The 14,213-nt window shown below is 40.5% G+C and overlaps 1 protein-coding gene across 6 annotated transcripts in view; it reads right to left on the reverse strand.

Moving 5' to 3' along the window:
* Positions 1 to 1,285: 1,285 nt before the first annotated feature.
* Positions 1,286 to 14,213, reverse strand: part of tiam2a (TIAM Rac1 associated GEF 2a) — a 102,639-nt gene continuing 89,711 nt past the window's right edge. For all 6 annotated transcript variants that reach the window (XM_055161281.1, XM_055161287.1, XM_055161294.1 and 3 more), the window contains 11 exons: positions 13,257 to 13,325; positions 11,993 to 12,118; positions 11,471 to 11,579; positions 8,246 to 8,425; positions 7,941 to 8,059; positions 6,964 to 7,072; positions 5,746 to 5,804; positions 5,566 to 5,668; positions 3,912 to 4,005; positions 3,183 to 3,337; positions 1,286 to 2,890 (listed from right to left, as the gene is read on the reverse strand). In XM_055161281.1, the coding sequence (XP_055017256.1) occupies positions 2,238 to 2,890; positions 3,183 to 3,337; positions 3,912 to 4,005; positions 5,566 to 5,668; positions 5,746 to 5,804; positions 6,964 to 7,072; positions 7,941 to 8,059; positions 8,246 to 8,425; positions 11,471 to 11,579; positions 11,993 to 12,118; positions 13,257 to 13,325 (1,776 nt within the window). In that variant the 3' untranslated portion in view covers positions 1,286 to 2,237. The remainder of the gene's footprint in view (positions 2,891 to 3,182; positions 3,338 to 3,911; positions 4,006 to 5,565; positions 5,669 to 5,745; positions 5,805 to 6,963; positions 7,073 to 7,940; positions 8,060 to 8,245; positions 8,426 to 11,470; positions 11,580 to 11,992; positions 12,119 to 13,256; positions 13,326 to 14,213) is intronic.

Genomic DNA, 14,213 nt, shown 5'->3' on the forward strand with positions numbered 1-14,213 from the left:
TATGTTCCTCCCACTTTTCGTTTACTTTGGATGTAACTGAAGTACTGTGATATGGTATCCACAAATGTACTACAGTAATATACAGTACAATACAGTAAAACAGAGGGAACTACAAAGAACATGATCCTTCCAATTTCAGTGCAGAGTACATGACAAAATAACTCATATTAAGCACTTTTAAATCTGAATTCTTTCTGTTCTGACTATAATAATTCACACTAAAGTCTTGTCAAGATTTTAAAAAGGAAAAAAAAAAAGTTGTTTCTACAACTGTTATATAAATACTCATTTACAAATATATCATAAGCTTTTAAATACAATTTACCTTAAAAGTTGTAGAAACTACAAAAATCTAAAGAATTAAAATGACTTGAAGCTCAAAGCAGACAACTTTGACTTGTCTTGGATTTATGGGCCAGTGACTCGAGACTCGACTTGACTCAGACTTGAGGACAAAGACTTGAGACTTACTTGAGACTTGCAAAATAATGGCTTGATGCCACCTCTGCCATTAATTGTTTTAGTATTGCAAATGTAGGGACGTAACAAAAAATCCTGATATTGTATCGTCAAAAGTCTCACAGTAATATCGTGGGCTGTCACAATATGTCCCATCTTACATTATTAGCCTCTTCAAAATATCGCAATAAATATCGTACCGTGAGAGGCATATCATCATAATATCATACCGAGAGATTTGGATATTGTTACATGCCTGGAATATGACAATAAATGTTGTACCAAATGACTGGTCAAAGCATTTTATAATGTCAGGCTTGTTATTATGTATAATATCGTAATATCGTGAGCTTTTCCACGATATCGCAATAAATATCATACTGTGACAATATTGTAACGTGAGACTTGGATATCTTTACATCCCTAGTATTAAGTAAAACACATTCAAACAGTAGTATGGGTTTGGTAAAAAAAATGTCTATAACGGTGCTCAAACTGCTTTTTTATGTCTAACTGCGTACATTATTACAAATAGAAACTGCCGAACCTGACGCATATTTACCCTACAGAAATATCTCAGCGTGCGGCGGTATGCAATTTTCACACATGCCCACGTAAAAGAATGTGCGAATCTCGACCGCGGAGGCACAGCGTTTGAGAACTGTCCCACTTCTGTCATGAGCATGTATCGAGGCTATAGAAGTGTGTATCTTTGAACAGCTAATCAGAGCCTGTAGCGACTCTGGGATAGTGCTGGAGATAGACAGCGGCCCCCTGCTGCATACCTGTCTACCAAGTCATTTGAAGCAAGAAGCATTAAGCAACATTACCAGAGTTGTTTTTTTTTATTAATAAAATAGCTTGATAAGAAAGAGGCATTCACATTCCTTGGTTTGCTAGCATCAAAGGCATAGTAAAGTTCAGAAGAATTACCATCAAAGGTCTATTTTAGTAACAGCTTTTCGTAGTACCTTGCACTTAAGGCAAACAAGTATTTAGAACAATATCTGTGGTAGTTATTGCAAGTTATTGCGTTGACACAATCTTTTTACAGTGTCAAATGTGTAGAAAAGTGTTCTGAAGGTACAAAATATTTACAAGACAGTAATAAGAGAAGGCAGTATAAACAGATAAGATCAAATAAGAAGATCATATACACTGAAATCAACAGCAAAATGTGAAGAAATCCGTTTAAAGATTTTTCTAACAAACTTGGTATCAGTTCAAGCCTTCTCCTAAAGCGTTACCAATGTACAGGACCTGTATAAATAAATAAAAATTACATTACACCTGTACAGATACATTTCTGTTGTATAGGCAAACAGTGTATTTTAGTGCACGATACAGCAAAAGGCTTGGTTCTCACAGTCCCCATGTCCTTCCTGTTTTAAGTTGGCCTCTCCCAGCTTGGCTCCGGAAGTCTGCTCTATGGTCGGTTCCCATTATTCTTTCCCACGTGATCTTACATAATTTGTCGCTGCAGCATAGATGATCAAGTAAAATTGGACCAAACCTGAGCAGTGATTTTTCTTTTTTTTATATAAAAGCATACTAGAAGCTTTGAAATTCAATTTGGCCCACCTGACAGGAAAGAAAAACAGTATCTTTGTTTTGAAACCCAAAGAAAACCTGTGATTTAGTGCTCAGTAAACGCCTGGCTGTCATGATATTTTCTTAGCATGTTTGAGATAAAAGCTCACAATCAGAACCTTTTGGTCTGTATGGCTTTAATAAAAGGCTCAGACACAAATGAATAGTTGTGCTCTGTTTTGTCTCTATCATGACATGACATTTCTGCATTCTGCCGCACAGTTCTCCGTCTGCTCAAAAAAACAATCTTCATTAACGACCGACGCCAAACTCTGAACGCTAAACTCTCTCTCCAACAAAATATTCAGGTGATCTGCTGGTGCTGTGTCTGTCTGGCTGTCCAGAGAGCGACTGTGCTCCTTCATATTTAACAGAGCCCCTCGGTTCCTCCTCACACTGCTGCCCTTTCTCTTCACCGCGCTGGAGTGTCCTTGTTTGAGCTTAGGCTGGATCTCCGGGGTGTCGCCCCCTCCCTCAGGCTGCACACGAGGGGCCGAGCTGCATTTTAAGATGGCCTCTTCAGAGAGCTGGAGCTGGATGAACTGGGCCTCGATGGCACTTGTGGGCGAGCTGCTGTCTCCACTGTCTCTCCTGGTCTCGCTGAAGCCGTCGTCATCTTCGTCACTCAGTATGTCGGACTCCTTCACAGAGGTAGGGGCGGGCTGTTGCGACGGAGGGCTGGTGGTGTCTGCAGAAGAGGACAGAGGAGTGGCACTGGACAGGCTGTAGGTCCCACTGCTCTGGCTGCCTTCATCAGAGTCGGGTCCAGCTTTAGTGTTCCCAGTCTGAGAAGAGAAATCGCCTCCTGGCTTCTTACAGCGCCAGGACGCTCTGGAGGAACCTGCCAAAAGAGGTAAGAGGGAGGTCAGATAGGCCACGCTTATCTCTGCCAAACACAAGCTGCAGATGCCCTTCAAGCATTTAATACAGTGGAAACATGAGATACCATCATCAGACTTGGCATCACAAGCCTGATTTTTAAGATAACATTACAGGACACCATCCAACGAAAATAGCTCCATGTTTTCATAAAGAACCTCCCCAACAAGCAGGATCTGGCACCAAATGTGAACTCACTATATATTTTCTTAAGACAAGATCAGATGTATCTAAACAAAATCCACAGAGCGTACCGAGGCGGGCGGAGGAAGGCAGTGTGTTGCGAAGGGGGGCCAGCCGCTCCTTACAGTTCCTCTCCAGTGTTCCTTCACTCCTCATGTTCCTGCGCACGTTCTCCCTCAGGATGGAGCGGATCACCTTGATGATGTTGACCTTGCTCTCGGGCACACTGCGGAGAGAAGGATAGCGTGACCTCACAGGATCAATTTTATGGATTGTAAAAATATATAAAGGCCTTGAAATCTAAAGGATGAGTGGCATTCTGCAAGATTTATAAGGGAAGAACTAGAGAAAATATTGCTCAGTTTCAGGGATAAAGATAAATGAGCAGGCTGGTATCACAAAGGACATCATGAGTAAATATCTATGGCTTCCTAAAGTACATTAAATAGGACTCACTAGTTTTGGAAAAATATCTAATTGCGGTTTTTCTAGCAAGCACTGAGATTGTGATTGATCTAGACTATATGGTTAGCAGTTTTTATGCAAAATAAAGATACGATATTTAGTTTGTATTTTAAAAACTGCATCTTTGGCAAGTTTCAATTCGATTGTGATTTATCTTGCAGCTCCAAAATGTATTTCACATTACTTTTTAAGCCATCTTTTTAAGGCACTCTAGGAATCTCACCCTGTTAACACATTTTTATGACATTACATTGGCACAAGGTTACAAAAACTAGAAATGATAAATATCTTTGCCCACTATATAATTCTCTTCCACCCTGAGTTTAATCCCTGACCTGCTGCACAGCTGGAAGACAGTCTCGGGCCTCCCCTCCACCTCAGACCTGCAGTGGATGAGCTCCCAGATACAGCTGCTCTCTGCGCCGGTCCCTGTGAGAGCCACAAAGAAAATAGAAGCTTTTAATCACCTGCCCCAAATATGACTTATATGATTTCTAAGGGCGATGGAGAGGGAGCTCGCACACAGTGACAAAAGATAGTGGGTGTGTGAGCCAGTATTTATGTGGGGACTGAAATATGTGAGGACCTAGCCTCTTTATAGGGAGAAAAATCTGGTCTTCATGACATAAGTCCTTTATTATGAGATCAACAACATAGTTTCAAATTAACTGAAATAAATCCAATTGTTGTAACATTTCTAATGGAGGGTCCGCCACCTTCTTGGCTCCATGAAAATGTTATTGCTTTTCTAGAACAGCGTTTCCCAAAGATTGGGTCGTGACCCTCAGGTGGGTCGTAAGAAATGTTTTTAGTTTGCCTTGTCACAATTTAGCCTGATTCATCAGCTGGTTTCACATCGTAGAAACTGTCTGACCTCACAGTGTTAGAATTCGTTTGCTCGATGGTAGGCGAGTACTTTTTTAAATTTAACCAATCGCTGTTATTTGGTTGGGATGTATGTAATGCGCCGCTAACAGGGCTAACTGGTATATTAAACTTTTTCCAAATCCCGTAGGAAGAAGGGCTTTCCCCTTGATAAAATTCACCAAACATTCTCTTTGTTCCAGCTTTAAATCCTCGATCTCGTGAATTGTTTCCAACACAGAATGTATGGCTCTTCGCTGATTGGCTGGTGCCCGAACTAACACTTTTAGTGTATTCCGATTCCTGACCTGGTCGCTGGAGAGAAATGAAATTGAGTGGCGGCACTAGGTCACGCCAGCCTGACTAGTCACGATCTGCATGTAGGTCCAAATAGGTGACTTATGGATCCTTTTATTGCTGCTTCAGTGACTGTTTTTCATTGTTTAAAACTTGAGTCATACTAATTGTCCAGAGAGACATGATCACTCAATCAACAATAAAATATCCTCATTAATGTTCAATAATGGTGAAATCCACCTTTATTTTGTGATTTACGAATAATGTCTAGAATGTTCCACAGTATAGAGTAAATTCGTCTATCACAAGGGAGATATGCAGGTTACAGCACTACATTACATTACAATTCAGGTCATTATTGTATTTCTGAGCAATAGAAACTAATAAATGCCATAATGAATAAATGCTAGATGGAAACGATTAATGCCATACCGTGAAACATTTTAATAGCAAAGAACACAGTGCACCTTTAACGTTAGGCAAGTAGTAATAGGTTAATCTGCTTATCTGTTATCTGTTATTTTTGACGGTTTGATTTGCTGACTTTTTATTGGTTAAATCAACATTTCTATAATATTGGGCTACACAAAAATTTATTAAACAGAGACTATGGTTAAAAGGTAGGATTGGTCCCCAGAAAATGAATGTAAATCACTGTAATGTCCCCAAGAAGTACAGGAAGCCATGTGTATGCGTATGTGTGTGTGTGTGTGTGTGTGTGTGTGCCGAGGGCCCGAGGCGGCGCTTGGGGACATGCAGAGGGTAAAGAGAAGATTTAGTGGGGGTATTTTGTGAGTGATTTAATGGGGATAATCGCGCGCTTCTTACCTGCAGTATTTCCGAGTCTGACCTGCAGCGCTGACAGGGGGATGAGCCACCGGAATTTAAACACGTCCGAATCTCCATGAGAAAGTGCCGATCGCGGGTTTGCCTGTTCAATAAAGAAACAATGTGATACGCCATTTCCATATTAAAAACAGTACAAAATGAATGACCATGAGCACTTACCATCTTCTTCTTGAGTTTGTTGCTCTCCCTGTAGACCAATATGACGGCTTTCTTGAATACTAGTGAGAAGAGAACACATTGCAGTTTTAGATTTGAGTGAAGGCCTCGTGGGGGAAAGCTGAGCCAGAGCAGCCCACAGATGCATTTGATATGCCAGCTTGAATGCTAGAACCATAACTCAGGCTTACAGTGAGAGAGGTGGTATTCAGAATAATTTCCCAGATAAATGGTTACATTTAGTAGAAATAAATATGTCTTCATCATTCTTAAAAAGAGGATTACTTCATATGACGGGTTAGCTTATTTTACTGAAAGATTGATTTTACCTTTTTTTTTTTACTTTGGCAAGTTTACATTTTTACTTCCTGGCTGGACACATACATGGCATATGTAGAGATAATTTTACTTATTTTACCTCTAATGTTAATGTTAAGGGCCAAAACTATCTATTCAAAACTGTCTATTTCCTATATTTTTGGGCTTTGATTCTACTTCCTTTCCTCAAACTGGCAAAGTGCATAGGTTTGCATAGTTACGGTGGGGACATGGGGAAGACAAAATAGTCCCTATCAATATTTGCCATTTTATTTAAATAAACAAAAATATATATTTATTCCGATATTTTTTCAAACTCAGTAGTATCACTTGAAGACGTTTTAGTTCACAATTTGTTCATTAGACGTTCTGAGATGTATTCAGTGATATGACGACAGGGTTACCCCTGCCGCTGTTTCACTGGCAGCAACAGAGTGATGTCATTAGTGGTGCCAGGAGCCTAAACTGGGGAAGTGTCAGGACAGTGCAGCACCCGAAGATGGCGGCTTGAGCAAGTGTGAGTGAAGACGCTGCAAACCAAACTTTGAAAAACTTTTGAAAAGGAACTTACTTAGCTTCATCTTCAATTAAACTTGTCTTATAATGAGTCGACGTGGAAAAAAAAAAGAGCAACTATCACCACAAGTGCACCTCCCAAACGGAACTCTTCTCATGCGCCGTTAGCAGCCGGACTGATAATTAGCTGATAATGTCCACCAAAACTGAGACCAAACCTACACCCTTGAAACTGACACTTAACTGATGTAAAACTATGATAAATATTTACATTACGTACTCTCCCACCAAACCAAGTAACAATAAAAAAACATCAAAACTTGATATATCCCGTGTAGGTTTTAAGCTATGTTCCCCGTAATGCAATGTTGGACAGCATCTACTTACCAAACACAGTCATTTCAGGGTCTTTCCTCATCCGGCCCAGAGAAGGGTGTGGGTTTAGCCAAACCGCAGAAGAGTGCATGAGAAATTCACCCATGGAGATCTCTGCAACCTGTGCGGGGAGTCAGAGGGACAAAGTGAGACTAGGCATCTTAAAAAGCACAAAGACAGGAGCAGAACAATAGACTGGTGCTGTTTGCAGAGGAGCTACTGTGAGATACATACTAAGCACTCAAGTCTGTGCTCGGGGTCCCAAAGAATGAACTTGTTTGTGCACCAGGTGAAAGATGATATTTTATTCTAATATAAAAACTGTTATGAGCTCCGAAACGCAACGCAACTTTAGACAACATGATTTAGCATTCACTTTGAATATTCTGGAGCACAAGCCAATAAATATTTCATCAATTTGTAAACTATTTAATTCCCAGGAGATAATGCAAAGATGAGCGCATAAACAGTTTTGAGCTGATCATTCAATGGAACGCTGGGTTCAATTATGCACTGTATCGTTTGATGTTAAAAGCTTTAAAACTTCTCAAAGTTTGACTCGTTCAAAGTCAAACATCTATACAGCCATATACTTACTGATTATAATTTATTCCTTTCAAACTGTCTTGAATTATTCTATGATAGATGTAATATAAACAAGATTTTGAATTGAATTAATGAATACTGTAAGTTAACCTCTTTATTTCTATTGGACATTTTATATTTTAGTTGAAGTAATCATAGAAATAATGGGAAATTTCAATTATTCAAGTAACTTTGACAAGAGACATTTTGTGATTGCTAGATGAAGACAATCCAAAATGGCATTATTTCATAAAATTGATTGAAACTGCTGTAAAGTTGTGCCAGCTGATGCATAAGATTGATTTCCGCATTGCTCTGAGCTGCTGAATCAAAGAACTACCATGTTTCTGCGCAGTTCTCTGATTTTAACCCAGACTGACAATGGTTACCAAAACAAATCCCACCTCTTTATCATGTCCGCTCTGCTCAGCCACCAGTTGATCAAACACGGCTCCGTAATCCTCGTAAATCTTCTGCATCTCGTTGATGTGACTGGCCACCTTCTCCATGGCTTTTAGGGCCTCTGCGGGGACACAAAGCAGACATGTTGACAGGGATTCACTCGGGTTTATATTGGCTCTATGTCATGTCATATCACAACATATAGTGTCCTCGAAGCAGTGTGTCGGTAAGTGACAGGAGTGAATGGAGCCTATATTTTTAACTAGTCGTGCTTCTGGGAAATTGCATTCAAACATTTTTTTCATACCGGAGAGATGGTAGTGCTCCTCGCTGTCTGCATCAGTGAGGGAGACGAGTTCACGGAGCAGCAGGGGGTACTTGAGCACCCTCTGGACTGGTTTAATAAGGTAGGACTCCAGGGTGGACGAGTGCTGCTTAGTGGGGTTTCGAGCGTCCAAGAACTCCTTAAAGGCCTGATCGGTCTTAGCTACAAAAACAGACATACCGAATTAATGCGGATTATCCACAAGCTTAAATTCTTAGTCTGGAATTTAAAAAAGATACAGCTTGGTAAAATGAAAACACAATCAACTGAACTATATATTTTGTGTTACCATGATAATGATTATTCATTTTTAGTTTTTAATTATTATTATTACTTTCCCTAATCAAATTTATTTATATATAAAGGGAAGCACCTTGAGATGTAGCATCTCATTTGCGACAGGGCCCTAAATACACTAACAAAAATAATGTTTACAAAAAAAAGAAAAAACAAATCAAAACAGAACAAAAGACAAACAAAACACAAAGACAACATTCACACAACACACAGACAACATTCACGCTGTACAATACAGGATCCTAAGATATACAGCTCTGATTTTATCATCCCCACACCTATATTTGTAAATTAGTGAAGAAAAAAAGCAACTCTATGCACAACAGAAAGTACATCAAATAAAAGTGTATTTTTATTGAAAACAGGAGCGGGAGGTATGTAAGTATCTGAAGACTGATGCCTTAAAATGATGGATCGATGTAATTGATCAGATTGAGGAGGGTGAGTTGTTCCATTCATTTGGAGCTTTGAAGTTGAATGCTCTGCGGCCAATTTCTTTTTTTATTGTAGGAACAGTAAAAAATAGTTGTTCAGTGTGACCTAAATTATATACTGATCTAAATGGAATCAAAACCCTTTTTTAAGCAGGGTGGGAACTTTGAGTAATATCATTTAAACACAAATTGCAAAAAGTGTAACTTTTTTCTGGACGTAAGAGAGCCAGCTGAGTAATGAAATACATTTGACAGTGCTGCGTTCTACAGGGACAACTTAATACAAACCTGAGCAAATCAGAGTACTATGTTGTTATTTTGAGACAGGAGATAGGTTTAAATTATATTTAAATTTTGTGTTGTATGTATTTTAAATTTGTGTATATTTGTGTATTATGGATATTGATACACCTTTAAATTTTCCTTAGCCTCTGGACTGTTTTGCACTTCACAACATTAAACCCATGTTCCTATTCCAAAACCCATGCATGAAACTCAGTGATGGTAAAACCAAGAGCGCCTATGGGGCATAATTCATCTGAACTCATTGGCCGTGTTGATTGTGGCGGATAGCTGTCTGATCGCTCAAAGGCGTTCTAATTAGCTCGGGCTGTGATGACTGAAGGCCAGAGAATATGATTCGCATGATTTTCCACGCTCATCTATACGATTAATGATGCATCAAACTCTGGGTTACTGTCGATGGATGGCCACAAGGTCCACCCTGATCTCAAACACACTGCAGAGTTTATGACGAGCAAGTGCACCATTGTGACACACTACAATGTCACCAGCAGGGGGTGGTAGAGGCCTCGGTGCAACATACCATGATCACTGCAGTACAGGGGGTAAAAGTGACAAAACGTTCATTATAATTGACCATCGTAACACATCATTCCAGTACTCCTTTATAATGGAGCTCTGGAGAAAACGGTACCAGTTATGACAACATCCCTGTGTGAAACTGAAAGTAAAAGCAGAGAATGAGTCTTCAATAAAGGTGATGGCATTTTCCCTCTACAGCGAGTGATGTGTACCGAGGGGGGCTATTAAAGTATTAATTATAGCACTCCCAGCTAGAGACAGGCAGCTGCATCGACACCTCCCACAGTAATTGGCAGGCAATTAACGAGTCAACAAATAAACAGTGAAACTAGGCAACCCAGCGCCCCTTGGCATGATGGGAAGCAGGAGGTGGTAAGGGAAGATGAGACGTGAGATTACTTAAGGCTCTGACAAACACCAACGGATTTTAGCAGTGTCCTTGGATGATGGAATTAATACTAACAACTGAATTCTGAGGGTTTTACATAGAATCATATGGCAGTACTGAATAATAAACTGATGTTGAAGTGAAAATAATGTATTAGTATTTGACATACTAACTGGTAGTTTCCTGCCTTTCCTAACACTGCACTTTATGCTGGCTTGGGACTGGTACAAGGAGGTCTTGTAATCCTCCTTGACTACTACTGTCGTATGTGTTTTGTGAAGATGCATCATTCTATTATATTAACATTTTAAGCTGTGCCTCAACTTTTTTTAAACTAAGGTTGTTGAGTGCTCCTTTCCTGCAGTGTCATATTGAAAACCATATTTGCTGTGCTGTATTCTCCTCCAGGTCGCTCTCATCCACCAGAGACTTTTGACGTGTTTTGCTCCTGTCTAATCCTATTAAACGTCCATCCTTCTGCTTACTTCGAGGAATATCCTACGCAATTCTGGTAATGGGCTGATTTAAGCAGTGCATTGGGGGCAATATCCCCCCTCCCCAATGTTGGCAGCAAGTGAGCTCTTTCTTTCAGCATTTCTCTCAATGCTGGGCAGCTTTCCAAAATATGCCCAGAAAGGTTTGCGTCGCAACAGGCATAAATCATGTTTAAAGTTCCAGCTCTGTCACATGCTGAGAGAAACACAAGAAATTATTGCGGCTAGCAGGCGTCCATGGTTGAATGTTTTGTGGTTAGCGCACAAGGTTATGTAAAGGCCACATGTTTAGAAATGAATTAACGTAGATTGATGTGGTGTCTACTTGTCAGACAGGTACTTATATATTGGCAGCAAAGAGGTTTGTGAAAATGTCTCATTTATGTAAAGTACGTATTCAAGCATTTCTGTCATCATGAACTTTCATCACTTTAGTGCAACATTGATCCATGTCGTCCCAAACTTCAAACTTTAAGTTTTTTTCTGATGCAACACGAGTGCAAGGAAGTGACTCTAGAAGGTCACACAACAATGAGGTTTCAATTTGTATGCATACAAATTTACTAGTTAAAAACTATTACAAGCAAAAAACAAAAAGTATTGGTTTGTATGCAGAGTGGAATGCTTATGAACCTGCTAAACTTTCTTAATAATGTCAATGGAAAGTATCTGTTGTTTACCACAATGAATATTGTTTTCTGCATCCCATTGATTTTTTTGCAGTGTGGTTGATATTTTACTGCCTATTGACTGTGGGTGCATGACATACCTCGCTCTAGAACCTTCTGAACCTTGATGTGATTGGCGCAGAATCCACTGTAGAGCTTGAAGTGGTCCGCATAGTAAAGAAAGGAGCCCCCCAGAGAGAAGAGCAGTTTCTGAAAATGGACCATAGTGCCATATGAGACAAACAGAAATGACATAGTGATGGAAGGTACGTGTTGACCCACGAAGGTATGAGAGGAACAGATGGAAGTGTGAACGGGTCAAAGAAAAGCACTCTCACACCCTTCTCTTTGGAGACCATCCAAACACCCAGTTGCCCACCCACTGTGCCATCAGCACCTCTCCATTCATTCAGTGAACCATAGCGCCACAATACATCTCACACCTCACATCAGACTAATAAATAAACTTTGCTGCTTCTGTCATTACGCCCAAATTTATTTATAAATCTTACTTTTCTATTGTGAACCACCAAATTCAAGAGTAATGTCATATACACAGGGTGTCACTGGGTCTGCGCTGAAGACATGAAATCAATAGTGTGATTTAGTGTGCTATGACTCACCTTGAACTGTGAGGGGGTCTCTAGGGTGCTGAAATCAGGTGAAGAGGCGATCCTCTCCTCTAGCGTCTGCAAAAAGACCCTCTGGAAGTCCAGCATTTCGGGCAGGCTCCCGAACAGGCTCTCCATCTGGGGACAAAGCAAAGAAATTGTTTGAAGAGAGGTGCAGGGGGAATACGTGGTCAAATATGAAATAAGTGATGCAACTGCAGTCTATTCCCAGGACAAGTAGTACAAAAAAGTGAATAAAAGTTCTAATGTTGACACTTCTATTGTTCTGGTATCCATATGATTCCCGCACGATCACAAAAGCTGGTCTAATGCTACTAAAAGAATACTAAATACTACCTCTGTACTATGCTGCTACAACTACTACTAAACAATAACACAGCAAAAAACGGGGAAAAAAAGTGTTTCAAGACTGAGAATGCAAGCTTTAACCAGTAGCTTTCAGGCAGCACCTCCCACTATGACTATGTATTACAATTTAGAGACCTACTTTGAGTAAAAAGTGACACGTGTCTATGAACTTCAAATATTCTCAAAACATGCCTTTTTATTATGGCCTTTCTATAAGGTGTGTGTAAGGCCATACGAAAAAGGAACTATAATAGCTCGTAATTCATAACAGTCAGTCATTCACCCCCCTGGAGTGTCATAAAAGCTACACTCTGATGGCTCCATCTCAGAACAGGGCACTTAGGGACAAAACGCACCTTCTCTTTCACTCGCGCGCACACACACACACACGCACATACACACAGAGGAACCCTTCATTAAAAGCAGAACATGCCCTTATCCATTCTGTGTCTGGACACGTCTCACTGTCCCATAATGGGCTTTTAATTTGCCCTAGAGCTCGTGGCCTATCGACTACTGGTGCGTCTCGAGCGTAGCGGCCGGGCTCCGTTTGAGGTCACGCCACAGCCCTATGCACACTCCTGGAGAACTAGAACACTGCAATTATTGATATGTTAAGCTACATCTAATTAGAAGACAAGATCAGCTTTAGATGTGGGATGCTTTCTTTCACTGGAAACACAGCCGGGTCTGCTCTTGTGCTCACCTTTATCTCTGTGTCCCCTTGGAACACCATAATATCATTGCGGGGCTATGCTAATTTGTCCTCTGACTGCTAACAATGTGACAGATAAGGCCTAGTACATCCACACCACCCCTGACTAATAACAATGAATTTGATGGCCTGCATAGTCCATACCCACCTACGTGTTTTTGTTTTTATTTTTTAATCTTTTGCATCTCTTACCTCATCCAGCGTCAAGAAGGTTTCTCTCTGCAAAGGTTTCAAGTAGATCTCGAACAAACAGGTGAGATCCTGTGAACAAATTTAAAACACTGTTACAAATGAGGCAGCCATGTTTCACTTCTTTAAAATCTACTTACTCATATGAACACTGCGATTTCTCCTTTTATAACCTCCAACTATCTCCATCCCACAGTCCCTCATCTCATTTCTGCATCGGCTGCTTCCTTCTATCTCTCCCACCCTCCAGCTTTTAATGTGGTTGTAGCCTGTCTGAGTATCAGTGGGGATATTCTCATTAGGTTGATTTATGAGGTCTCCTGCACCTTCTCATCCTCCTCCCACCAGCCACCTCAGGGCTATAGCACAGTCAATGGTGCACAAAAAGGGGGCAGATCGGCCCTGTGTGAGAGGAGCGGTGGAAAGACCGGCTCCTTCCTTCAATTACAAATCAACAGCGAGGAAGAGAGGGCGCCGCTAATGAAAAACGAGGAGCACAGAACAAAGAGGGGATAGTCGGCCATGACAGTTTCACGGTGCGATCATGAATATGGCTCTGTGTCGAGGTACAAAGGTCAGACTGGGAAACCTTGAGTGCAACAAATTGGCTGCAAAGAGATGAATAATGCAGAAAATGAGGCAGCACCACTTTTTTGCCATATACCAATTATTCTTAATCTTACAAAAAGTTGTCAGTTGATTTTTAAAAAGTCATCCTTGCCCAGGGACCAGAGGCAGAGCTACCATTAGGCAAAAATAGGCAGTCACTTACGGCCCCCAAACCTGGAGGGGCCCCCAAACAACTGTCCTCAGTGCCACCATTGGCCGAGGCCTCAGAGCAATTTAATTTTCTCTCAATATGACATTAAATGAGTGATTTACTTTAAAAAAAATAAAATAAATAAATAAAAAATCCATCAAAATAGCTTCTGATTGTCAAGTCTATTTTAACTGTCAAAG

The sequence above is a fragment of the Boleophthalmus pectinirostris genome, unplaced genomic scaffold, assembly GCF_026225935.1.
Source record: "Boleophthalmus pectinirostris isolate CB_2022bp ecotype Guang Dong unplaced genomic scaffold, ASM2622593v1 HiC_scaffold_10, whole genome shotgun sequence".
Taxonomy (NCBI): domain Eukaryota; kingdom Metazoa; phylum Chordata; class Actinopteri; order Gobiiformes; family Gobiidae; genus Boleophthalmus; species Boleophthalmus pectinirostris.